This window comes from Ailuropoda melanoleuca, chromosome 7, assembly GCF_002007445.2.
Source record: "Ailuropoda melanoleuca isolate Jingjing chromosome 7, ASM200744v2, whole genome shotgun sequence".
Taxonomy (NCBI): Eukaryota; Metazoa; Chordata; class Mammalia; order Carnivora; family Ursidae; genus Ailuropoda; species Ailuropoda melanoleuca.
Window position 1 is genome coordinate 17,500,252 of NC_048224.1, and position 27,835 is coordinate 17,528,086.

The 27,835-nt window shown below is 36.2% G+C and overlaps 1 protein-coding gene across 1 annotated transcript in view; it reads right to left on the reverse strand.

Annotated features, from left to right (window-relative positions):
* The window catches only part of TUSC1 (tumor suppressor candidate 1), a 56,594-nt gene extending 35,458 nt beyond the window's left edge, over positions 1 to 21,136 (reverse strand). Inside the window, exon 1 of the mRNA XM_034665554.1 lies at positions 21,064 to 21,136. Within this exon, the coding sequence (XP_034521445.1) occupies positions 21,064 to 21,136 (73 nt within the window). The remainder of the gene's footprint in view (positions 1 to 21,063) is intronic.
* Between the last annotated feature and the right edge of the window lie 6,699 nt (positions 21,137 to 27,835).

The window sequence follows — 27,835 nt, forward strand, 5'->3', positions numbered from 1 at the left end:
CCAACCTCACCCACACATCTTTACAAGCATGATAACTACTCTGTTTCTAGTTGTTCCATTAATTCTTCTTCTTCTTTTGTTCTTTTAAGTAGGCTCCACACCCAGCATGGAGCCCAATGCTGGGCTTGAACTCACACCCTGAGATCAAGACCTAGATCAAGAGTTGGATGGACTTAACTGACTGAGCCACACAGGCACTGCCAGAACAATTCTTCTGACAAGTAATGGAGGACAAAGGAAAATCAGATCCTATGAATGACTTTATGAGACATTAAGTATAATGACATACTAAAAAGTAGTTATATAGTCAAGTAAGAGAAATACACTGAAAAAAATACCATTAGTTTTATATGCCTCTATGAATATCATGAAACCATCCGAGGCTGTTGTTATAGCATTTCTTCTAATTACATACTATGGCTTTAAGAGTTAAGAACTGAACTCATTCAGTTTGGTATCCCCAATACCTAACATAGTAGGTAGGCACTGAGAAGAGCTAAAATTTAAAACGAAAATAAAACCAATTGGATTCCTAAACAAATTGACCTTTGGTTTGAAAATCTATTAAAATTTAATTTGGTTCTCATAACTCTCTCTCCCCCCTCTTTTTTTTTCCATCTAGCACATGAATTAGCAGTGTCATGTCAGCAATACCTAGAAATTTTCATGTATATACCAATATAGATATAATGTGTGCTGTATATGCATGTAAATATATATTTATAATATATTTAAGTATTTTAATATTTTGTTTCCTGCTATATTTGATCAAGGCATCAGTTAACTAATAAAACACAATATTTCCCCTTGCAATGTGGGGAAAAAGTAAATTGTAAAAGTAAATTGATTGCTTGAGTAGACATCTCAATTTCTGTATCCTTTGATTTTCCTGTCATTTAATGTTGAAAGCCAATATTCTATGTCTGTAAACCTTATTTTTATTTACTGAATTTCTGAAAGATGCAGCTGGGGAGGGGTTTCAAGGGAAAAATAATGTGTCTAGAATGTTGTTATTAATATATACAGGAGCTGTCATGTAAAGAATGGCTAGAATGTTGTTAATATGACTTTAGCACAATACACATAGCCCCTAAATGGTGACATAAATTACATCCAGTGTTCATATTGCTGCCTGATGCTATTACCTAAGACAATATAAATTTTACACTTGAAGTAAGTTGGCTACAGTCTTCAGTAAAGATCCAGCTCTCTCACACTGCACCTCTTACAGCAAAACTAATTAGGACATTACACTAGTGACAGCTAGAATCCTCACGATGTTGTGTAATCTTCTGGGATTCAGTGCTATTTTGCCCCATTAGCTTTTTCTTACTCAAAAAGAAAATCCTAGATTTGTTATTCTTTGACACTTCTACAAATGAAACATGAACAACATTACATATATGAATGCACATCTTTTCCATACTTTTGGCTTCACAGATCCTTACTGAACAATGAATTGAGGAGACAGTGAAAACCATAGGAAGAGACAAGGAAATTCAACTCTATTAATGATATTATTTATTCCTTTGGAACAGCTTTGATAGGGAAAGCATTTGGAAGGTCACCGGCCTTGAAGATGTGAGGGGTACATATGAATATTTTTCACTGTGTCCCTGTATTATCACAAAGAATTATTATAGCTTACTTTAAGCTTCCTTCAGCTAATAGTTGGTTTGCAAAAAGATAAAATAAATTTTTAAAGAGTATTTTCAATACTACTGAATCATTAGTATTATCAAGTCAAGTAAATTATTTGTCTTGAGTTTTTGTTGTGTTGTTATAATTTCCCTTTTTCTTCACCACTATCAATTGTATTGTTCCCTTCAGTAAAACCTAACTTAAGACTTCACTAGCTACAATGATATGTAGCGTAGGAATTATGTAGTCAAGACCCATTGTTCCAAGAAAAAATGGGTTTGAAGAAAGGAATAAAAAAGACATAAAAATTTGAAGTCATGAATTAAGTTTCATAAAACTGTACTGGAATAAAAATGATATACAGGTGAGGAAGGGATTACTCAAATGTTTTGGCGTACATTTAGTTTCAAAATATTTGGAAGAAAAAAGTGACATAGCATTGTCTTAGTGACAATTTTGAATCATTTGGAAAAAAAGCTACAGATCTTTGACCAAACTCTGAAAATAACTTTTCACCTACCCCTTCCTACTTAGCAAATATGTCTGTCACCAACAATTACATTTTTTTATAGTTGTCAACTTGTCCAAACATATATATTGCTCATCTCCATCTTTTCAAGCTGTCTTATTTTTAGATTATGAATAATGTTACCAATTCTCACACTTGATTGTTTATATATATGTATATATATATTTTTATATATGTGTGTATATATATATATTTGTGTGTGTATATATATATATATATATATATATATATATATTAGTAGACAACAGGAATCAGTAGAAAGAATGTGGATTTGGAATCCTGATTTTTAACTGGGGTGTAGATTCCTACTTACTCACTGAAGGACCTTGGACAAGGTAAATATCTTCTCTGACTCATTAGTGAAGTGAGAACAGTAATACCCACCCTGGTCTGAGTTAAAGCTTAGAAGTATCTGGCCTTCCATAGGAACTTAAATATTATTCCCCTTTGTTTTCCCTTTCATTTATTAAAAAAAAAAATCGTAGGGGCTTTCTCCAGGACTCATGGAATTATTTTCTTCTGTGTCTGTATAAGTCTCTGTATTGCCTTCTTATGCTTTAATTTCAAAAGTTTTATACTGAATGTTGCATAATCATATGATTGTTTTTTCCTCTATGATAATATAGCCTACATTCTCGTGGTCTGTTTGAGAATTTTTTTTAAAAAGAAAAAGCAAAACCTACTTTAAATGTCTCAATTAAATTGTTTTTTATACACATTTGAGTATATCATGGTTGAAACATACCACCTAAGACATAAAAGTTATATGTAATAACAACCTGGTACAACATCTTCAGTTTATATTTAGCATTAGTAGTTTTATTGAAATTCCCATGCAATTCTAGATGCTTTAAAACCATTCAAATTTCATTTAAAAGAAGGAAAGATTTAAAAAAAAGGAAGGCAATTGTAAGAAAGCACAATTTTTTTTAAAAATTGCATCAATTAACGAAGTTTGAAGTATTTTATTCACCACTTTTGGTAAATAACTACATTTATTTTAAAAAGTTCAAAATAGCATTAGATTTTTGGATGCATTATAATTTGTTTTTGAGGGTTTACTAAGAGCTACATTTATTCGATTAAAACTGAATTTGTGTACCTACAACCTTCTGTTAAAGGTTTTACTACCATCTTCTCTAGAAATGGGCCTACATTAATCTTTATCTTCTAGCCCTGCTATTAACCCATTGATGCATTTCATATTAATTATGTATCTCTCTCCTTTAGATCTCCCAGGAATCACAGTTTCTAAGCCCTATAGCCTAGGTGTATGAAATATATCTATATATCACGCTCATGTTGCTTTCCTGGTCCATTTTGAAATTGCCTGTTTTGATAATGGTTTGAGTCTCTGCACACAAATTTCCCTCTTGAGCATTGGTGATTTTTATTCAATGGAAATATTGACCTAGAACCTGGTCACTGAGTTGACTGCTCTTAGACCTACATATTATTACGCATTCTTCTTAAATGTGTAGATTTCTTGCTATTACACAGCAGTAAGTGTCAAGCAATAATAAACTGATTGAATTCAACATTTTGAGTAAAATACATATAGCTAGAAAGAAGGCATCCAATTAGACATTTATCAAGTGTTATGTACTAAGAACTATACTTAGTACTTTAGATGAGTGATAACAAAATACTTTATACATTTCCTTATGTATGGAAATACTTCACAAAATGCTAAGACCATACAAAATGGTGGGTCATCACATTTAGTGTTTGATAAGTAGTTATTTCTTTGCACAGTAGTGCAAGACTGTAAAAGTGAGAGAGGAAAAGCTGAAAAGATACAAAGAAATTTTAAGCAATAGGAAAACAACGATTTTTTTCTTGGCGTTAAAAATTTTGTCAACAAACACTTTTAAAAATGAATAGGGCAATGAAAAAATAATAGCAAATTATTTCCTCAGTAGCTAGTATTTAAAACACTAGAAACATTGATAATTAAAGTGTTTTGTTGCAAAACTATGAACTGTGCTTGCCTTCTTACCGTAGAATTCACAATATGGAATGAGAATCTTTTCTATGCCTTGGAAAAGTGCCGTATGCCTTTCTGAGTTTGGATAAGTTTCTAGCACTTTATCCTTCACATTTTCAATATTGTGAAATATCTCCAAGATTTTCTTTAGTGTGAGTTTCAGCCAGCGTCACTTTCTCTTGGACATCCTCATCCTTTTCATTGCTACCACCTTCCTCATTTGTGGTAAAAAATATCACCCTAAGTTCTCTGGCTACACACCTACAGTCCCATGAATGGCAACTATTTCTTCCATAGTTCCTTACGTTCAATTCAGATTTCACATTCATATTTACCATTTTGTTTCTATGCTGCTCTTTCATGTTTTTGGTCGTTTTCCCACTTCAACTATCCATTTTTATAAAATATCACAAGAGTTTATCACTGTGAAATAAAGAGGCAACACAACTACACATTTTCCTGTCTGTGCATGAATTGAACAACAGAAGTGACATTACCAGTCACCATCATACTTTCAACGAAGTGATGTGACTTATAACTGATCATGATGCCTATCTTTATGCAGTGATCTGTGAATGGGATAGCTAGCAGCAATGTACTTTATATAATTATTCACAGTTAATATATCATGTTAACTAAAATTTGGACCATGTTCTCTGGACAACTGTGTTATTTAACTAAACCATAGTAACTGAAATGTGCCCATAGTGAAACTATGAAATCTAAAAAATACACAACTTTTTAAAAGTGTGTACCATTTTGCTCTTCATGATTACCACAGCCAGAGTCTATATATTTGCACAATAAAAATATATATTAAGATTTGGATATTGAAAAACAATGCCACATGTAGTTTTGTGTAAATTATTTAATAGAAATGTATATAGCACCTATAACTTAAATAAGCATAATTCTAAATTTTCAGCAAAGGGATGTGTTATTCCAGCAGGACAATGATCTATCCGAAAGTCTCTGGAACTCTGCAATCACTTTAAGGGGCAGTGATTAACCACCAGAAAATTCTCTGGGACTTAATCCCTTTCTGACACAATTCTTTCTAAATCCATGGATCTGCAACCTTTTTCTGAGACAGTAATTATTAAGAAACATTCATTGAGCACCCCCCTTTGTAATGTATCCTGTCTGTGTTGGACACTATATATTCATTACTTTGAATATGAATAATGCTGCAAGGTAGGCATTAAGTAGTATCTATAATTTACAGATAAGAAAATAAAGACCCAGAATAGAATCATCAGGTAACTTGTCCAAAGTTACAGATGCAGATCTCTGGCCTCCAAATCTGGGATCTCCTCTATTAGAGGAGTACTGCTTTTCCCCAGTTGGGTAACTCTTTCAAGGACTGCATACCAATAAACCAATAGATGCATCCTACCTGGAAGATGGATGGGATTAAAACCAATTCTCATTTGTGAATCAAGAAGCATGGTTAATATCTACCCTACAGCACATGGAAGTCTAAAAGGCAATTTGCTGCTTCCAGATTCTGTTGATCAGTGGTATAAACTAATCTAAACGTGACCATACTCTCTCTTCCTCACCCTCCTTAAATTGTACTGCATATAATTGAGGGATTAACATGTTTTCAGTTTTTATATTCCACATACTCTGTAGAAATGAGCTCACTGAGTTTTATATAAATACAAAAGCTTTCTATTTACAGTAGCGTATTTGTTTTCTTTCTGTGTTTAAGACCATTGCTCATCTTTCTGTAATTGATCAACCTGTTTATAAAAAAAGATCTAAAACTGTGAAATTATCTTGAAATATAATATATCCTGAAAAAGGAATATCAAAGGAATATAACTCATAATTCTACCATATGACATTGCCTTCCAATTTTCAGTGAAATATAAAATTTACTTTTAATTTTGAAATATAACAGATTGTATCTTTTTAATTACCACAATAAATGTGGAAGTAAGGAACTGCATTTCAATTTTTTACTAAATGTCTCCAAAACCAATTAAAAGGAGTGAGGCTTTGATGTGTGTAAGACTTGAAGAGGGTAGATGAGACACGTGAGAATTGCCTCACCGTATTTTGAAAATGTTGGAGCTGTAAAGTTGAAGAACGATGCTTTAGCATTTGATAGATGCTGTTTTAAAGCAAAATGAACCATAAATATTAATTATTATTCTCTCTTACAATTCCTTTGCAGCTTGTATCCCTGCTATTAACACCTCTTTCACTTCTTGCACATCACCTGTAAGCTCATCTGCAATTATCTCCTTCATTCCCACTTCCATTCGTGCTTGTCAGCATGTCATTCCTCTTGTCTACAGTTAATCCTTCAACCTGTGTCCTGAATCTTAGCCTCTAAATTTCCTCTTGGCCCTTGTTCCATCAATTGTCTCTCCAGTTTTCTGAGTCTTTCACCTGTCTCACTCCTTACTCTTGGTCTTCATTATACACACTAGATCAAATCTTTATTACGTAAATATGACCGTACAACATCCCTAATTTATTTTCTCTCCCTTCTCTTCCTCTACCATGATGACTGAGAGAATTGTTTACACTACAGTTATCTTTTTACTTCGTCAAAACACACTCACTCTAAAACTGGATTCTGCTCCTGTTAACCCACTGGAATTGCTCTAGAAAAATCCAGTAACTTCCAAAATGCTAAATACTAAGAGAATATTTCAAGTCCTGTTTTTCTGGACCTGGTCATGACCCTTTGAAAGGGTCTTTGAAAGGGATACCTCCATTACTACAATGCATCTTCCTGGTTTTTTCTTTCCTAAAATTGCCATTCCTTTCAACCTCCTTCCTATTTTTACCCCTGACTTTTGAGGGTTGGTATCTTTGATGGTCTCCTGTGTTTACTTTACACAAACTTCTGAATGATCTTGTCCTCACTTATTCCTTCATCTAACATGGGTATTCCCACTTACACTCTGTCCAGACCTCTCTTATAAGCTCCAAATTGTAATATTAAAATGGCTCCTGTGTATCTTCGTCTCAATGTCCCTCTTCCCTCCAAAGCTTCTTCTCTTTCTGTGGAGATAACACTTAATATATACCTTATAGCATTATCTCAAGGTTAAGATGAGAAAATAAAGGCCCAGCATTACTGGGTAGGTGACTTGTCCAAAGTTACACAATTGAGAGATGCTCTTCCTTTCCATATGTGAGGATACACACGTTCTTTGCACCAACCACCCCGACTTACTGGCAAGTCTTCAGAGGTGTAGTGCTCTCACGTACTTCTGTCCTTTGAACAAATCCTTCCTCCTGCTTGAACAGTCTTCCTCACACATTCACTTCACTGCCTTCAAGAGATAGCTGCAGTGTGACCCCTCCTCTGAATCATTCTCTAATGTCCCGATGATGATATAACACACTTTCCTTGTGTTTCCTAGTTCCATACTTCCATAACACTTAAACATCCCCTGGTTTTAGCATTTCTTCTGTCTTTACTATGACCCTCAGTTTACTGCCTCATGCTAAACTCTCCTTAAACATTGTGCGTGCCTCACCCCTGTGTCTTCTGTACTGAGGAGAGTGTCTGGAATTTGGTAGGGCTTCAGTTCTATTTTTTAATATGCTGAAGAAAGGCAGAGAAAAATAACTGATTTCTCTTATTTGTAAAATGAGAATTTGGGCCTACATGATCACTCAGATCCATTCTGTAACACTGTAATGATGACTTCTGTGTATCTGTATAAAGTTCTGTATGCATTCTTAGAATATGCAACTATTCTAGGGCCTGAAATATGGTACATTTGGGTTAAATTTCATTTCTTTAGGACACATAGGTATTAATTTTACCGCTTGGTGTTTATGCATGGGTATGCATAACTGAGTTTAGACATGTTCACTGACAGACAAGGCAGATAGAAGTAAAACATATATGAAAGAGAATTTGAATTGATTGGTATGGACAATTGATTGGTATATGTGCTGTCAATCTGACACACAAAAAACTGGAGGGATCGGTCAATTAAGTGAAACTATAGGCCAGTTTGGTGGGGGAAAGACCATAACTTGAAGAACATTTCAAATTAGTAATTTCACTATAGTGAACTCATTCTGCACTAGGTTATTATTTGATGAAATTAATCAAAATTATCTATGCCCTCAAAACTCATGGTTTCATATGTATATATTTTACATAGTAGTTGAGAGCATTAAAAGACACACAAAATATTTATTTTTGAAGGCGAAATCTAGAGATAAATAATCATGCATATTTCCTCCTAGGCTGTCACATTCAGATACTCCAGATCTTAAAAGAGGCAGGGATCTAAAAAAAAAAAAAATTAGTTTAGAAATAACAGCTATTTACTTGACTTGAATTCCCTTGTTATTATCATATGTATCATATTCAAACATAAATAAGTTTCTCAAAATCAAATTTGATAGGCATGCTGTTTATAGATTTTGCCTAATCTGGGTAGCAGATTCTTGATTCTGATGGAAAAGAGTTATCTATTTCCAGAGTATAAATATATAGCAATAGGATATTAACTCAAAAGCATACAAAGTTTGAATGCAAAATATGTAATTAGAAAAATATTTACTTGTTGATTTATGTAGGCATTTTCCTTTATATAAATAAGGATTTATAGAGAATACATAACTACATAAATACTGCATAGTGAAATGCATTTATAATAAGGAAAATGAGACCAAAAATAAGTAAGAACCAAAGAGGCAGGGATATGTTGAAAATGCAAAATCTAGGCAATGAGGCCCTGCATACTTGCTCAAGGAAGACAAAAAATTAATTGTAAGTTTTCTAGAAGCAGCAGAAGAAAATAAAATCAGTCATTTAAGACACAGCATCTAAAATCTCTGGTTTTCCTAGAAAGTTTGCTATATGATAAAAAAACATTATCAACAATATACTTAAGAGTAAATAAAATGTTGAATGTTATGGAACTGCTTTTAATATGTTTCTCAATTTAGTCAGATATTTTTATGCCAAAGTCAAAATCACTTCAGTAGAGATATCAATTCAATGTGGTCTCTGTATGTAATATCTTTCTGTGTTTATCTTCACTCAAGGATACGTTTTAGAGCAGTGACCACAAAACAAAATGAATAGAATGTAAAGTCAGGCAAATAAGGAGAACTGGGGTAAGACAAGGAGTATTGGAAGATCTGTGAGAGCACAACTAAAGGGATTTAGGCGCTATTAAGAAAGAACAAACTATGTAGACTCATCAAAGCAGATCCAGAGATAAAGACCAGTTTTACCCAGTAGTTTGCAAATTCTGCTTTGGAGAATGAAGATGAATGATAGGTCATATATGCTTCAAAATGCTGCATAAATAAAGCCTACCTCAACCAATCTTTGAAACTTATTGAAAATTAGTAGGGTCAAGGTTGTACTTTCTGGCAGCTACTTGAAACCTAGCTATTGCATGTTACCAGTAAAACAGAGCACTATGAATTATCAAATAGATTAATTGGGGTAGAGTGATATTTACATGCAAAATAATTGAGAGGGAAAAATAAGCATAAACCTGAATAATAGAGCTATCTGTTAGAAATGTTGAAATTTCCCTTAGAATCTGATTTTGGACATTTTAGACATAATTAAGTGGACACCTTAAAAAGAAAAAATAATAATAATGTAGCTATGACAGAAAGTAAGAGAAGGAATCCTTGATGGACCAGAAATGTGATGATTCTCATAAAAGAGAGAAATCAGATGGATTTGTATAAGGGAAAACATTTTTTAGTGAAAACTTAGACTATCAGTCATAAAGGGAAAGCCTAGACAGAAGTTTCAAGGTTGCCTGAGTTCTAGTACAGCTCCTCTTCCTTCTCACTGTATGGCCTTGAACAAGTTATTGTACTTTTCTATTCCTCATTAATTTTCACCCGTAAAATTACTGTAAAAATAGGAGCTACTATCAGGGTTGCTATGAGGACTAACTATATATGTAAAATGCTTAGAAGAGTGTCAGTTATAGTAGAGCTTACAATACAGTTACATACATCTATTAGTGTCCAGCTAACAGCATGAAACCCAGAATAACCCCCCAAAATGAAAAGGCAAGGACAAATCTGGCAGACAAGGGGCTTCAAGAAAGAATGTAGGAACATGTTTCTAATTCTTCCCTTAATTTTTTAGAATGGTATTACCTATCATCAACTAAAGTTATAGTGACAGATGCTACATTTTCAACAATTAACTCTACCACCATGCCCATCCCTTTCCCATGGACTCATTAAATGAACCAAGGAGCAGCATTCAGTCACTCTGTCTCCCAGCCAGTAGCTGTACTTATGACGCTTTGACTGGAAAGCATACTTTTCTCCTTTCTGATACTATTTCAGCCACATTAAATAGAGAAATTAATTATGTAATTGGAATTGTTACATTCAGTGTTCTTCAAAGATCTCTTTCTTAAAATTCCTAAGGATTCCCTTTTTTATAATCATGTCATACCATATTTAGAATTAGACTTAATTGTACCCTTACCCTACAAAAGGCACAACTTAAAGATCTCTATGAGGTACTTGACTCTATATAGGCAAAAGATTCTGCCATTACTGGTCAGATTAAAGGATCAGAGTCCATCATTGTTCAGAGTGACTGATGCTAATCTCACCCATGTTTGCACAGTACAATTTGAAACTTGAAGCCAAAGAAGGATTGAGTCCATACTATAAGGACTAACAGAAAAAGCAGTCTAAATATTTCTATCCTACAAATACTTTGATCTAATAAAATCAACAGACTTTTATTTATTTATTAAGATTGGAGGACTACATGATAGTTATGTCCAGGTTTTCACAACGCAAAATCCAAATCCTGTTCTTTCCTCAATCCCAGCCATCTACAAATGTGAACTTCTGTTCTTTTTTTCTTTAGGATCTCCTTGGACTCAAGCATTTGATATTTGTTCATTGTTACTTAGTAAAATTAGCAGTGTACATGGATTGTCATATCCCAATGATTCAGTGATTTTTCCTTCTATAAATTCTTTTTTTTAAAGATTTTATTTATTTATTTGACAGAAAGAGAGATAGCCAGTGAGACAGGGAACACAAGCAGTGGGAGTGGGAGAGGAAGAAGCAGGCTCCCAGCAGAGGAGCCTGACATGGGGCTTGATTCCAGAATGCCGGGATCACGCCCTGAGGCGAAGGCAGATGCTCAAGGACTGCGCCACCCAGGCACCCCTCGTTCTATAAATTCTTAATTAGAATTTCAAGGACTTCCAGTTACTTTCTAATTCCACCATGATCTAATGATGACTTTTTACTAAAATCCACAGGATCATTTTGCTAAGGACATTCATCAAGATCCCCAAAAGGATAAAAATGTATTAAAGAGAAAGCTCCAATCTGGTATAGTATATCACTGGTCATTCATTCATTCATTCATGATTTTTCTCATGGAGGCAAATAACTTGAAATGACAATAAGCCATCTAGGTCTAAGCTTGGCTAATTACTAAAAGATGATTCAAGGGATTTCTAGGTCTTTCTCACTATTGTACATCATGAGTTCCCATCTTTTTTTGAAATTGCTCCTTCTCTTTATGACCTGACCCAAGAAACCCTTAGTGATAGAACCTCCTGCTTAGGGAACATAAACATAAACAAAGACTTCACAAACTGAAGTTATCTCCTGAACTATCTCCTACATTGGTCTATCTACCTGTTTCTTCATAAATAATCTAGTCAGACCCATATGCTTAAACTACTACAGGGAAACCACCAAACTTGTAGAGGCTTCTGCTGAAAGTCTTGAGGTCTTTGTTGATCCTTAGAGTATCAAACCTATAAAATCTTCATTACTTACTGGAAATATACAATATTTCTCAATGAGCTGGCATATATACTATGAGATATTATTATTGTTTCTTTCTTTTTCTCATCTTACTATCCATTAATATGACACTTTGAAACTTATCACATTTCATTCCTAACCAAAAGAAGGAAAGACAGGTAGACAGACAGACATGGCTATTAACATCTGCCTAAAGACTGCCAATGTTTTATGATGAGGTATTAGAAACTGCTTTAGATAATTCAGACTTGGACCTATTTGTTTATGGGTCATCAGAAATGAGAAATTAATAGGCAGCTATGCCATGAAAGATCTCAGTTCACCTTGGTAATATAATCCCTTGTTGTGAGGTGTTGGAAGGCAAATTGGCACAACTAATTGCCCTTATATGAGCCTGCTAACTGGGCAGAGATAAGATAGTTAAAACTTATAAAACAGTAGGTCTAACCCTAATGTGGGATACTTTAGAAAAAGCAAGGCTTCTTAACCTCAGTAGCAACTTCCTATCAAGAGGTTGGGGAAATTCTAGATGCCTTAATGCAGCTATAGGAAGTAGCTATTATGTAGGCAGACGCTCACTAAAACAAATGACTGATCTAGAAACTAAGGGAAGTGGAAATGCCTTGGGTGATCATTATGTCAAGACAGTCTTACAAAATTTTTGCTGCTGTTAAATCTTGTCCTGCCTCTGCAATGGGCTTAAAGGGTCATTATCTAAGCTAAATTTTATCCTTACATCAAGAAAAAAGTGTTAGAAAAGACCTGGATAGGGGCGCCTGATAGGCTTAGTGGATTAAGTGCCTGCCTTTGGCTCATGTCATGATCCCAGGGTCCTGGGATGGAGTCCCGGGTTGGGGCTCCCTGATCAGTGGGGAGTCTGCTTCTCCCTCTCCCTCTGCCCCTCCCTGGCTTGTGCTCTCTTTCACTCTCTCTCAAATAAATAAATAAAATCTTAAAAAAATAAAGGGGGAAAACCTGGATATAAATTACATGAAGATACTCTCAGGCTTCCCAGGAGGGTATCTGGTAATGCCAAAAGATCTCAAGTGGAGCCATGCTAAAATCCAAATGAGATCACCCCAAACCACAGGGACACATTGCTTTTAGTGTATTTTTTCCCTGCCAAAAAAATCCAGACAAAACCTTAAAGGAAAGGCATGGATGCAGCAAAATCCCCAGGCCTACTTGAATAACTCTAAATGGACTTTATATAATTATCCCCTGCAATGGGGTATGAGGATGTTCTGGTTGATATGTATTCATGTTCAGTGCCCTTTTGAAGAGCTATACCACTGAAGTGGCTGAAAAAGTACTTAATTTCATGTTTTCTACTTGGGAAATCCCAATCTATCTTTCTATTAATAGAAATGCTCATTTTCCTAGAAATGTCATTGAAGAGCTCTGCAAGGTATTAGAGCTCAAAAACTCTGCTGTGCATGCAATCTGATCTTTAGGCAAAGAAGAAAGGAAAACTTAGATTCTCAAATTATTTAGGCAAAACTTTGAGAAAGACATAAACTTCTTCACCCCAAGTTCCTTTCTTTTCACTTTATAACAACAAGAAAATCTCTTTTGGAGTTTGTTCAATTCTGCTTTTATAAGTCAGTAATAGGTAGACTCCTGTATCTAGGAATATCATCTCTAATCCTAGACTCTGCCCTTTTGCAAGCAACCGTGGCCAAATAAAGTAGGGGACCCACGGCATACAGATAGTATTACCATCAAAAGTTACAGGAGGCCATTCCTCAACCTTCCCCTAAAGAATTTTTATATGATCTGAAACCTGGACACTCAGTCTACTTGAAGAGCTATCAGAGAAAAACTTCTCTCGAAAAGGACCTTGTCTGGTACCACTAGCAAACAAGTAAAAGGCCAAGGGGTTGGTACATGCCTACAACTGCAGAATGACACATGACTCACATAATTCTTTGGCCTCACTTGTCTTGACCATCATGTAGGGGAGAAAAACATTTCCTTTCTTCTATTGTAGGTTCTTTAGCTAGTATAATAATTAAATGGACATAAGACAGATTAACCAGAGAAAAACAAAATTAATTTCATACATACAGGAGCCCATCAAAATATGAGATTCAGAGAAGTGACCAAAGCAGGCAGCTTTTATACCTTTTAGGCAAATAAATAATAAATCCGTGATGAATTAATGAGACAAACAAGTTTGGGCTTGGGGTAATAAATTAGTGAGTAAATTACATGGTTTGTTTATATAGGCTTCTTCCCCTTAATTCCCTATCTGTGGTGATAATGATGCCTTCTATGTTCCTGGTACAGGGAGAAAACCTATCACATGAGAGATTTATTTTCTGCTTTTAGGGGGACAACAAAGGATCAGAGAGTCCTTCTTACTCTGGCTCTATCTTAAGTAACTTTAATTCATAATAATCAGTATGCCAAGGTGGCACATTTTGGGAAGGCATAATTTGCCCCCTTCATTCACCCTAAGAAATCAATCATTCCAAAGGGTCACGCTACTACTGATGCCTTACCCCTACAGCCTTGTGAGACCAGTCTATAAACGAATTGTAATGTGAAGCAAAGTAGACACGTGCATTCACTTCCTCTTATAAATAAAACACCATTTTAGAATTACGTGTGTAGTGCTCTGCCATGTGGCAGGCAGACAACAGAACTCAGTTTTCTCATAACATACTGGCTTCTTTATCTGAAGAGGGATCTTTTCTCAGAGATAAACAATAAAATCCATAGTCTATATCTGGAGCATGTAATAAATAACTTTGGAAGCTACATTTGTTGGAAAACAAACTACAGAACTTATACAGTGAGTATTTTAACTGCTTCATACATGTTGATAAATATCTTTCATAAATATTGTTAGAACTAGATAAAAAGAAGAAGGGGAGAAAAGAAGGAACAGGGAAGGAAGAAAGAAAGAAAGAGCAGAGAAAAACACAATTTTCTATCTTTTCCTTAAGAAAGCTGGGTGGAGATGAATATAGAAGGATATATGGGAACTAAGAAGCATGGGAGATGAAATTCCCTGCACACCCACATTTTGGTGTACATAAAGTTCACCTGTGGCTATTAGCCCTGTCCCCCAAGATTTTATTTTAATAGTTGTTTTGGGGGGGAGGCACAGGATTGAAAAGAAGCTCTTCTGATAATGCTGCAGTATGAAGACCTGGCTTTGAGAAATACCTCCTTCTATTAATTTACTCTGAGGGAAAATTCAGATAAGCCAGGATTCTTTGTGTTTGTCCCATTCTGTTCTTCTCTGTTCTTTGTACTATTGGTACAAAGATGTTTGCTTTTCATATTTTTAATCAAGGAATTTTAAGTTTCTGTTACTACTCTTTTCTGGAAATATACTCCCTAGGTAACTATTATGTTTGAGTCCACAAAGGCAAATGTCACTATGTTATTTATTAAGAAAAATAGCTGCAAAAAGATGCATGTCTCTGTATCTCTCTATATATAAATGTGAACCTTCTATGTTTATATTTTCACTCGTGGATATGTGCTCCCTATGATAGTTATGCTCTTTTGTACTTTATAGTGATAGAAGGAGTGTTTTAAAAATTCTTCAGTAAGGTAAGTCACTCCCTGCCTTGAAATATCAAGTACTTTCCTATATAACTTATTAAACATCCCTGAAAACAGCAGGTATTGGCCATTACCCACTTTGGGTTGAATATTGTACAAGTTGTATTTATTTCTAGTAACCTGCATGTTGCATGAGGGTAAGGAATCTCAGTACCTGTTTTTGTCTACTTGGAGATATTGTTTTGTTTTTATTACTCTCAAAGGAAGTGTGGAGCCAGATGTGGAGAGAAGGAATGGATTATACCGACTCTTCTTTAGAGGAAGAGGCAACATTAGTTTCTTTATGTTCCCTTTGTACTGTTCCACCACCTGTTTAAAATATATTTTTCTAGTTCTCTTTAACATAAGGAAATAAGTAACAATAGTGACCATTTACACTGTTAAAAACAATTATTTTCAATTTTTCATTCTCCTCCACAGATCTACCACTTTCAACTTACATTACACCATTTGCCAAGTTAGATAAGGTACCAGAGAATGATCCAATTGGCTGTTAATTTACTTTAACAACTACGGAATAGAAATGAAGTTCCTGCTATGATAAGTGTGCCTGGGGTATATTTCAGCCTTGCAGATCAATGATAAAGAGACCTGATTCCCTTAGGAATATTGTTCAGGGAGTTTCAAGTATTTTTTAGTTATTCTGTTTAGCCTAAGTTATAAACCATTTTTTGGGGGATTGACTGAGCCTACTTCTATCAAAAATGACTATTAGTAGGTAGAATTAAAGTAACAACACCATGAGCAGAACAGTTGCCTGGGAACAGTTGCATGGTGTGTATATACACACACACACACACACACACACACCATGATCCACATACAACTGGGAGCCAGGAGCCCATCGAAGTTAAGATCCTCCCCTCCCCCTGCATAACCAGAGATGGGGAAATATGGGCTCTATCTTCCTTGATGATTACATTCCAAAGAGAAGTTTCCCAGGTCCTCGAGAAAGGCATTCCTGTTTGTGAAACTGGCAAGAAGCTTTAAAAATCTCATCTCAAAGGGGCAGAGAAAGATTCATCATTACAAACTCTCAAAAGTAAATCCTCTAAGAAAATGGAGATCAGGGTCTTGAGTCTGGAAGAAGCCTTTTTGGTCAAACTGAGGGATACATGAAGGTCATCTTGGCCAGCTGGTAACAGTTCTCTAGGTTTCTGGTGCAGGAAATGATAAAAATTTTAGATATGGAAGCATTGAGTGATCAAATCCAATAGCAGATTCATGATCTCTGTTAGAAGTCCCTTCAAGAGAAATAATCTCAGGAATTTGATTATTCATAACAGTAAGACCCAATAAGATCCCAGTATTAGGAATGTGGAATAACTCTATGTTTTAGAAGCAAGGGAAATGTTAGCAGTTGACAAGCTAATATTTGGGCTCTCTGCTAAAAGAAACTTCCAGGCTCTGTACAGAGGCCAACTGTTTAAAATGTCTACATCAAGGGTCTTATACAATGAAAACAAAGTTCTGAAAGATGATCCAGAGGCATAATAAGATCTGTAGTGATCAAGGAAAAAATGTAGTTATTTTCTAGACATGCTACTTACTACTTCAGAAAATTGAGTGAATCACATTTTAGCAGTATTTCTAAGAGTTGAGGCATAGAATTATTTTGTAAAGGAATTTAAAGAAACATAATCCAAACATTTTTCTTAATTAGGATTTCACCATATTGTCTTAAAAGAAAAATCCTAACTGTGGTGAGTATTTGACAAATGTAGATGTTGTGTGAATGATTTTCTGGTTCTATTTCATATTACCTGCCCCTCTTTGCAAAAGTTTTCACTGCTAGAAGAGGTCTGTCTTTTTTTATAGTGGTTGGAATTCAGTGAGTCATCTCAGCAAACCAAACCCTCATTAGAGATGCTGCGGAGATCACTGCATAAAGTAAGATGGTCAGGAAGGCTCGGTTACACCAGAGCGGAGAAGAGAGGGAAGTATATTCTTCCACATGAGTAGAGTCTTTTGTCATCTTCTGCTGTAGTAATTGCTATTTGGGAAGGGCTGAGTTCTCCATACCTGAATTAAGCCTTAGGCATTTTTGAATCTGTTAGTGAAATTGCGATGCTTCCTGTCCAGAATTAAACTATTTGACTTAGGGGAAATTTTGTGATCTTAAAATAACAACACTTTTAAGTTTCTTTTGTAACTTTCTGGAGTCATCCTGTCTGTTACCTAAATTCACACAAGATTGCACTTATCCTCTTGAGCAATATATATACTTTTTCCCAAGGTCTCCAGTAATCCTACTTTTAGCTGAATAAAAAGATTTCAGATCAAATACAGAATTGCCATTTATTTACTAAATGCGCTTGGGTAAGTCACTTAACCTCACCTAGCTTCAGTTTTCTTAAATGTAAAAAGGGTAAGTATTCATATAGGTGTGCCTGTGAGGAAAATAGTATGTGTGAAGTGCCCTGTATGTTGTAAAACAATTCAAGTATATAAAGGAACTGCAATTTATTTACTTATTATAAAGTTCCTTTCTTCAAGGTTATTTATGTTGTCATTAAGCCTTGAGGCAGTGTCAGGGAGCCCTCTTGCTCAACTGTAGACCCCCAAAGTTAAAACAAGATATAGACAAGACTACCTAACTCCTGATCTTACTGAAACTCATTGTTCTTATTTGTTATTGCACTTTCTTGAGCACTGATGAAGATGTTTTACAGTGACGAGAACATTCCAACCACCAAGCCAGAAAAACCCAGATAGCAACAGAATGCCTAGAAGACCCCCTTCCATCCCCTTCCCTGCCCATGATCGTGGGCTGAACACCTACGGAACCCCCACCCATGATCTCACGTTCCCTGCCTGCTCTATTGCACATACCCCCCTGAACCTCTCCTATGAAGTGCCAGGTGTCCATCTTGTGGTGGAGAAGTTGGTTTTTACAGCTTGAGCCTGACACCTACCCCACACTGGAAATAAATTTTTCCCCTTCTCTTTTCCAAACCTTTCTCTCTAAAGTTATTGGCCTCTCTTGTACCAGTCTATCTAAGTTTATTCAGCAAGAGTGTTGGCAAACCCAGTTAGTAGCTGAGCTTTCCATTTGTCCAGCCCCCTTGAGATTCCCCAGGAAGGAGAAGGAAGTGCCAGGGCTCACCAGTTCCTTTCCTGAGTTAGTGGCTGAAATAGATTGATTGTTAATAGCAAGATGAGATTTTTTTTTTTTTTTCTATCTCAGCTTAATTCCTTTGAAGTGTACTTTTCGGAAGACTATTCTAATGCCAGCTTCTCTATTGGGAGATGGAAATACCTAGAATTGGGACATGAAAATTCTAGGCCCTTGAATTTACTTCCTTCTTATTTACTTGATTTATGTTAAATATTTGAAAGTCTTTCTGCTATTTCCTGAATTTTCCCCTCTTGGGAACTGGTATCTTGGAGATAACAACTACTTTGCTATTTATCTTTTTATCCACTACTGGATCTTTTGTGCAATGGTGTATGTGTGCACGCGCGTGTATGCGTGCACACATGCAGGGGAGAGAAGGGACAATTATTACAAAGATAGTGTATGAAAACTGTGATGCATGAGGGGGAAAATAGAGAATTAAAATGATTATCAGGAAATTCAGCTCTTTCAATAAATTTACAAGGTCTCATGAATAAAACAGGACTACTTTTCAAATAATACACAATATTTTTCAAAAGGCTAATAAGAAACCTATCTTCTCTCCTCTCATGATAAACGGATGGTGTAAGAGTGCAAAAGGAAGGCTCATTTTCTTGACTTCAGGTTATTTAACTCACTGCCTCACTTATCCCTTTTTGACTTTTAGGTTCTGTCCTTCATGACACTACATTATTAAAGAAAGACTGACCTGAAATCATAGCCTTTTAATCTAGAGAGCAGACATCATTTAATGCCAGATTTCATTTTGTAGATCAAGGTGACCATAAACCCTGGTTTACCTAGTACAGTCCAGGTTCAGACCTGTCATCCTAGTGTAATTATTGTTAGACCCTTGTTCACTCTCAAACGTGTCCTGGTTTGGATGATAAATTACAGTCATCCTATAGGCATGGAAAATAACACATAGAAAGTCAAGGGACTTACTCAAATGTGAATAATTATTTACCTCTGCCTTTAGGGCCAGAACTCAGACCAACTGACTCTTTCCCTGGAGTTCTGGTCACTGTATCCTGTGACTTTGCCACTTTATCTCCTAGTCATTGCAACTCATGAATGACTTTTAAATACAGATGGAAAGTCCAAATCTCAACAACAACAGCAAAAAAAGTAGACAAGTTCTCCTACAACATTATCCACCTCCTACCTAAAATAAACGAAAACATTTTCAATTTACCTCCTTCTACACTGCTATATATTATTCTTTTATACATGAGATTTTTAGGATAATACACTGACAACATCAAAAACTATTTTTTAAATATAAGTGAATAAAATTCAGCTGCTGGAGATGAAGGGCAACATAATTTCTTTCACTTTAAGGAAATCAATCAGCAATCCAATGAAAGTCACTAGGGCTCTTTCAGTTACCCAGAAATAGTCCAGCTGCAAAATATTTGCTGCCTGCTATTTAGCCCTTGGGGGGAGAAGATCATGCTGGTAATGGATAATTACATGCTACTGAAAAGAATTGGTACTGAATGCATGTCCTGCATCTTCTAGTTTGAAGGGCTTGAACTTGAAGATCTCCTTCTGTCAAGGAACCCTTTGGACATGGGGCCCAAGTGTGAATAAAGCCCTATTGTTTCTCCAGTTATTTGCTATGCATCAGGCATTGGGCAATCTGTCATGCATCTGCTCTGTTCAGGCTCTGACTAATGATGTAGGAGGATCACAAAGTCTAATCTGACACAGTGGCTATGTAAATGTCATATGGGGCCCTTGTACATTTGCCTGAGGGCTCCTTGATGGGGGCACATTTCAAAAACGATAAAGGTTATAGCACCCTGTGAAGGATTTATGCCATGCAGTCTACTGGCCATGATTTAGTTTTGTAGCAGACATTCCATTTTAAATTTAGGAATTAATCATTTAGCATAGCTAGTTTTATTGGGTACCGCAGAATATACAAGAGCGAATAAGGGATGAGATTTCTGTACATCATTGATTTTGCTAAATGAAAATAATAAATTCTTATATATTTCCTCTCTTTGATGTAATTCTGGTAAAAGAGATATTAAACAGACATTAATCAAAACTTTCTTTTGCTTTAGAAGGGCCCAAGAGGCTTATAATCAAATAACATTGCCAGTTAATCATTCATATAATCCAACATTGCAAAATTCTAATTCTAGATATCAAATATAAAATGCTGAGATTAAATATTTAAATAATTTATGATACTCTAACTCTAATGAGGTCCTATACATACACACATACACATAACTGTTATCCCCAAACCTGTGTGTAAAGACATTTCTGGTATGGAAAAAGCTATTTTCATCTAATAAACATGGATAAAGCACCTAAAGAAACCTTCAAGATATCATCATCCATTAACATTGTTTTTTTATTCTATCAGCCTGCAATTCATATCCCTGGCACATTAGAATTAGGGCTACTTTTAACTACCAGTACCTGAACCCAGCTCCTTACTGGTGGGGCAGGCAGTTATTTCTGTAGCTAAGGAGAAAGCATCATCAGAGTCCATATTCGGAAGATGGCAAGATGCAAGCCAATTTAAAGACAAAATGCCCATAGGAAAGTAAGGCTGAAAGTATCTTAAGAAGCATGCTTACTACAACCTTAGGAATATAATGATTAGACTTAAGGTCTCTCCAGATATCACATAAGTTATTTAAAGGGAATTCATAAATAGTCAGTAGTATTGGAAATTGCTGAAAGATGCCAAATTTGTATATCCGGAAATAGTATGAAGTTATCCTAGGAATAGCAGTTTGATTTCTGTAAACAATACTATGCTGTTCAAGTACACCTTAAAAAAGTGACTGACCATCCCAGTTTGTCTGGGGCTGAGAGATTTCCTGGAAAGTGGGATTTTCAGTGCAAAAATTGGAGAACTGTTCAATCCAAGATGAACTGCACACATTATTACCCGCTTGCAACTCTAGGAAAAGGGAAGAGGATATTGCCAAATGCCACCATAAAGTGCAAGTATATTCGGGTACTCCCAAACAAAACAATAACTCAAGGTAAATGATCAGCTCAATTGGTAGCTTTGATTTACAACCCAGTGAGTTCCTGCTATTTCAGATATTCTCTGCCCATATTCTCCCACCTGCTTTTTCCTACAAAGTGCCCTTTGATTCCGTCACTGTTGTTTTGTTTGTTGCCCACATTTCTAATAACACTTAAGTTGTTTCTGTGAGCAGACTTTGAAATAGGTTCTATTTTATCATCTGTCCTCATTTATCTTTGTCTAGTTTTATTCAGATTGTTCTCTTCCATTTCATACCGTGCCTGTTCTTTTTTTTTAAGTTGATTCATTTTCCACTTTAAGTTTTCTGTTTGTTTTTTCAAAATGGATGCCTTTCTTCAATATGAAATATTTCAGATTACCAAAATATAACATTAAAGGATCCATTTACCTACCACCAAGGCTAAGTATGTACTTTCAAATGATGTTGAACCCCCTTGCCTCATTTGCTTACTCTCCCTACCCTCCAGAGCAAATGATTGCACTGAATTTGACGTTCACCTTTCCCAAATAAGCTTTTTTTTAACTGCAGATGTATATATCCACGAACAGTAGATTATATTGTTTGAAATTCTAACGTTCATATAAAGTCATACTGCATGCATTTTAAGGGAGGAAAAGGAATTTTCCCTCTAACCTTTTAGGTTCTTGGCTGAGACCTCCAGTGTAACAAGACAGATTAGCACAAGAAAAACTAACAGAATGAATAATATATATACTCCCTGCATACATGGGAGGTACCGGGGTAAGAACTCCCCAAACTGGCCCACACCTTCACCTTAAATACCATTTTCAGCTAAAGACAAAAGAAAAATATTAGGATGGAGGGAAGGCCAGTTCTGGCAGGTTACCAGGAAAAGCACAGTGAACAGGGGTAAGGTTGTTATGCAGATGTAAGCCATTGCTTCCTTTCTTGATAAGAGTTTCTAGAGCTTTAGAGTTATCCTCTTCCTGGCACAGAGAGGGAAGACGCCCTTATAAATAAGATATCCCTTATAAATGTAAACTTCTTTTACAAAGGACTAATTTCTTTCATCCAAGTACTAACCAGGCCATACCGTGCTTAGCTTGAGAGAACAGACCAGATGGGGCCTGAGTTTTCAAAGTTTCTCCCGTGCCTGAAGTTTCTTAAAAATAATCAGCCCAAAATAATCAATATGCCAAAAAGGCATATTTTGGGGTTGCAAATTCTTCCCTGCAGCATCATCCTCCTAATGAAATGTGTCAGTATTGTGTAGGCAAGAGTCAGCTGTACTGACTACATAAAATTCCAGCCTAATCATTCACCCCTCTAACAGTGTCTCATTTTAAATATATACTATAATGTATCCGTTCTATTGATAGACATTTAGATTGTTTTCCAACTTTTCACTGTTTAAAATAATGTTTCTGTATGCTATAAATGTCCATGTGCACATATATATCAGGATCTTACTAAAATACCTAGGAAGAGTTGCTTGACTATGAGGGAGGTGTGAAATACTGTGAAGACTAGGGGAAATAGTAATTCACACAGCCTTCAGCATGATATGAGAGTCCCCACTGATGTCGAAAATGTTGGGGTTTGGAGCCGATGGTCAAGAAAGAATTCTTGGGCACCTGGGTGGCTCAGTCGGTTAAGCGTCTGCCTTCGGCTCAGGTCATGATTGCAGGGTCCTGGGATTGAGTCCTGCAGCCGGCTCCCTGCTCAGCGGGTTTCTGCTTCTTTCTCTACCTCTGCCTCCTGCTCATGCGCTCTCTCTTTCAAAGAAAGAAATAAATAAAATCGAGAGAAAGGAAGAAAGAAAGAAAGAAAAAGAAAGAGGGAGGGAGGAAAAGAAAAGAAAGAAAAAAAAAAGAAAAAGGAAGAAAGAATTATTGAGACGTCTTGGGTGCAAAGAGGTGGTTTTATTAAAGCATGAGGACAAGACCTGTGGGCAGAAAGGGCTACCCCAGGATAGTGAGAGGCAACTGATTATCACTATGGAATTGGGGGAGGGAAAGACAAAGGAAGTTTCCAAAAGGATTTTCATATGCTAAAGAAGACTCACAGGATATTGGAGGCCTGGCTATTGTCAAGCTAAGGCTGTTTTTCCCTGTAGCAAAGCATTAATGGTAAGACAGTTGGGAGTTTCCTGGAGGAATGTTACACTCTGGCTGCCTCAAGGACTTGTCAATGGGCTGCAGATTTTAAGGACATTTCATTTTATCTACATTTCCTCCTGCTTTTGTTCCCCACACATCACCTCACATATTTGTAGACAATTTATACTTTCCACTTTCCAGTTATTCTCATCTATGTGTAAGAAAAGAGTTTTTTTTTTTTTCTTCTCTTTTTTTCCCCCAAGGCATTTATTTGCATTTCTCCAGGTCTCTATGAAAAACATAAGCTTATCCTCTAGTTTCTCTTTGGTTTCTCTTTGGCTCCCTGTTGATCTCCCACTTAGGTTTTAATCTCTCTCTCTCTCTTTTTTTTTTTAAAGATCTCTTTTTGACTTAAAGTATGTGGGAGAAGAAAGTTGTTTTCTTCTCCCCATGTACTTGAGGATGGGCACTTGTACAACTGCAAATGGAGAAACTACCATTATGATGTACTAGTTTACAGTGCATTCCTAGAGCATTATAACGTATTGCTTATGATGTGCGAAACAAAGGCAGAAAAAAATTATTAAATTTCCTTACTATTTTTAGCCATTGTCAAGTCCTTGAAACAGGCAGAGTGACATTTGTCTAGGGACTCAGCTGCCTGGATGTTGACACTTTGCTAAGGGCAAAAGGCAATCTTAGCCTGACCCCCAGGATCCTGTAAGTCTACTCTAACAGATAAAAATTCCTTTGGAAAATTCCTTTATCTCTATCCTCCAAGATACACGTTGATCATAGGACCCACTGATATACATCTGAAGGATCTCATGACTAAGGTTTTATTAGACAGTAATAAATGACCTTCTCCAAACAATAGCTAGCCCCTCAAGGTCCTGGAAACCATGCTTCCAGAATTCCTCAGAGACTTACACTATCCTTATCCCCTCCCAACTTGAAAATATACAATAGGTCATGCAGCTTTCTCTGCCCACGGGTCCTGTCCCTGTGCTTTAATAAAATTATCTTTTTGCACCATAGACATCTCAAGAATTCTTTCTTGGCCATCGGCTCCGGCTCCTCACCAACATTCCAAAAACTACAGTCTTTTGGTAACTACGAAGGGACCCCTCTCACTCTAGAGAGCTTTCTTTATGTTCACACCTTCACTTAATAAACTATCACTTCACCCTTTTGTGTCGTGAGATTCATTTCTTCCACTCCGCAAGAGAAGAACCTTGCAAGCCTGCAACACGTATATGTATATTAGATAACCAGCCCCTTTATTGTGTGATCAAGTTTGCTACATATAAATTGACAGCAATCACCAGAAATGTACTTACTTCCCACATAGCATGTTTCCAGACAATATGCAATAGTAAAATACCACCCAAAAACATTGTTTAAAATCACATTAATATCAATTTATTCTCCACATTGATGCTTGTCAAACATAAGTTTGGAGTAATTATTCTCCTGTTGGAAGTTCTCAGCTGGACTTCAACTATTTTCTATTCATTTCTAAAGGGATTTGTTCAGAAAGGTTCTCTTCTCACTCTCTCTTCTCCCCTCCCCCCTTTTAATTTTCTCTCAGAATCATGCTGAAGGAAGCAAGAAATAGATTATATTGAATTTTGTGCAGTGTTTGTAATTTTTGTTAAATGATAAATATTAATTATTATTTAAAAATACAATAAAAAGTTAAGACTCTTAGTTCCTAGCTATTGTGCACAGCCATCTACTGAGTTAATACAAATTTAATTTGTAATAATTACTTCTATATACATAAATTACATGGTACAGTATAATAAGTGATAATAGCACATATTACAAAATAAGCTGACATCTGAACAAAAAAACATTCTAACACATGGCTATTATACTGGAGGAAAACAGTATTGTGAAGTAGCTACAATTGCAATTTGCTTAGAAAATGAATTGTAATGCATTAATGCCTCTGAATAATTTGCAAGTAAATGAACCAAAAAAATTTACATAAATGACCAGCCACAGGTATTTATGTTACTTGGTGTTGGGATACATGCTGGTAAAGAAGAGAGGAATTGGAATGGAGACTTGCATGAATAAATGCTTGCATGTATGCTAAGACATCTTATAACATTTAACCAGCAGAGGTCTAACATGCAATTACTTTGCATTTATTATTTTGCTGATTTGTCTGCTAATAAAATGTTATTGCCCAATGACAATTTTGAATTAACTACATAATGACGTTCTTGAAGATTAGCTAGATTAAATGATAGAATCTGATGCCTGAAGAATTACCTCAGAGATCATCTAGTCACTCGTAAGACTCCCAGTAGCAAAATTCTTTTTAAATCATTGTAGAGATGCCCATTCATTGGGTCTGTGGCAAAGGCTCTCTACCCAAGACCCAAGCCCCATCTTTCTCACTCACAGAATCTTTATCTTGGTCAGGGTTGCAAAGATGCCAAATTGAGTTTTCACCATCTTGGCCACCTATATAGGCCATCTGATTCAGTGTTGTTAGAAAAAAAAATGCAAGCAGAAGTCCCAGAGGCATCTAGGAAAATATTCTCTTTCCTGAAAAAAGAGGCAAAAGGTCTCTTTTTTTCCATCTTGAATATTGACATAATGGAAGAAACTACAGCAGCCATCTTGTTGCCTTGAGGAAAAGGTCAAGAGAATTGCACAGACATTGATTCTCACTAAAGAGAACTGCTAGCTACCATATCCCTGGAGTCAGGAACCTGGTAGCTATTATTGCAACCCCATCCTCAGAGTGCACATCAATTTGGAAGCTCACGATATGCTAGCCTCATTTGCTCAACATATTTTTTGCATTAGGTCATTTTTTAAAAGCTTTTACTTATTTACTTGAGAGAGAGAGAGCACAAGTGGAGGGGAGGAACAGAGGGAGACAGAGAAAAAGACTCCCCACTGAGCAGGGAGAAGAAGACTCCCCACTGAGCAGGGAGGCGGTGCCAGACTCAATCCCAGGACCCTGAGATCATGACCTGAACCAAAGGTAGATGCTTAAGGGACTGAGCCACCCAGGCGCCCCTTAGGTGTGACTCAATCCAAGGGCTTGAATAATGTCAGTGGATCTAATGTTCTCCTATCTCTCTGTTACATTCCTGTACATCAGCTCTGCTTTCAGGCCCCATGAAGATGACTGCCAGCTACTCTAGGCCTGTATACTCCCAAATTCAAGTCTTTTAGGTCAGACAAAATCAGCAATGACACTAGCCAAAACATCTTTTAGGTCACTTATGTGTGCATCAATTTCTGGTTCTGTGAGCTTCTATTAATGTCTATCTTAGGTTATAAATGAACTGTTTTGAGGAAACTCAGTAGCTCTCTATGCCCTCGATTTCTTTGTTTTTTTTTTTAAAGATTTTATTTATTTATTTGTCAGAGAGAGAGAGAGAGATACAGAGAGAGAGAGAAATAGAGAGCGAGCACAAGCAGGGGGAGCGGCAGGCAGAGGGAGAAGCAGGCTCCCTGCTGAGCAAGGAGCCCGATGTGGGACTCAATCCCAAGGCCCTGGGATCATGACCTGAGCGGAAGGCAGATGCTTAACGGACTGAGCCACCCAGTGCCCCCCCATTAGGTCATTTAAATTGATGAGGAAGCATGGAGGTGTTAAATATCAAAGTTGTTAAAAAAAACAAAATTCGACTAAATTAATTTTAAAGATCTTACTGGCTTTATTCAATGATTCATGATTTGGGAAGCATCTCGTCTAGCAGTAGATCAGAGGTGCACCAAAGAGCTGTACAAAATCAAGGAATTTACAGGCAGAAGGGAGTGGGACAAAAAGTAATATTAGCACAAATGGATTGGTTGAGGCAAGATCACTTCCTTGGCTGGGTGTTCTGGCAGGGTTCTATCAGGCAAATTATCTTACTAGTGTTGGTCAGTTAGTACCTGATTGACTGGTTTAAGATTTCCGGGAGAGGCCCAAAGTGTAATAAAGTTGAGTCTTGGTTTTGTAATGTGAGGTTTCACATAAGTGACTCCCTTTTTGATCTGTTGTCTTATTTTTAAATGTTTATACAGCCCTTTGGTAATAGAGCTGGGATGTGAATACAGATAACCTGGTACCAGAATATATATCCCATGATTCCTTACTTCTCTCTCAATTCC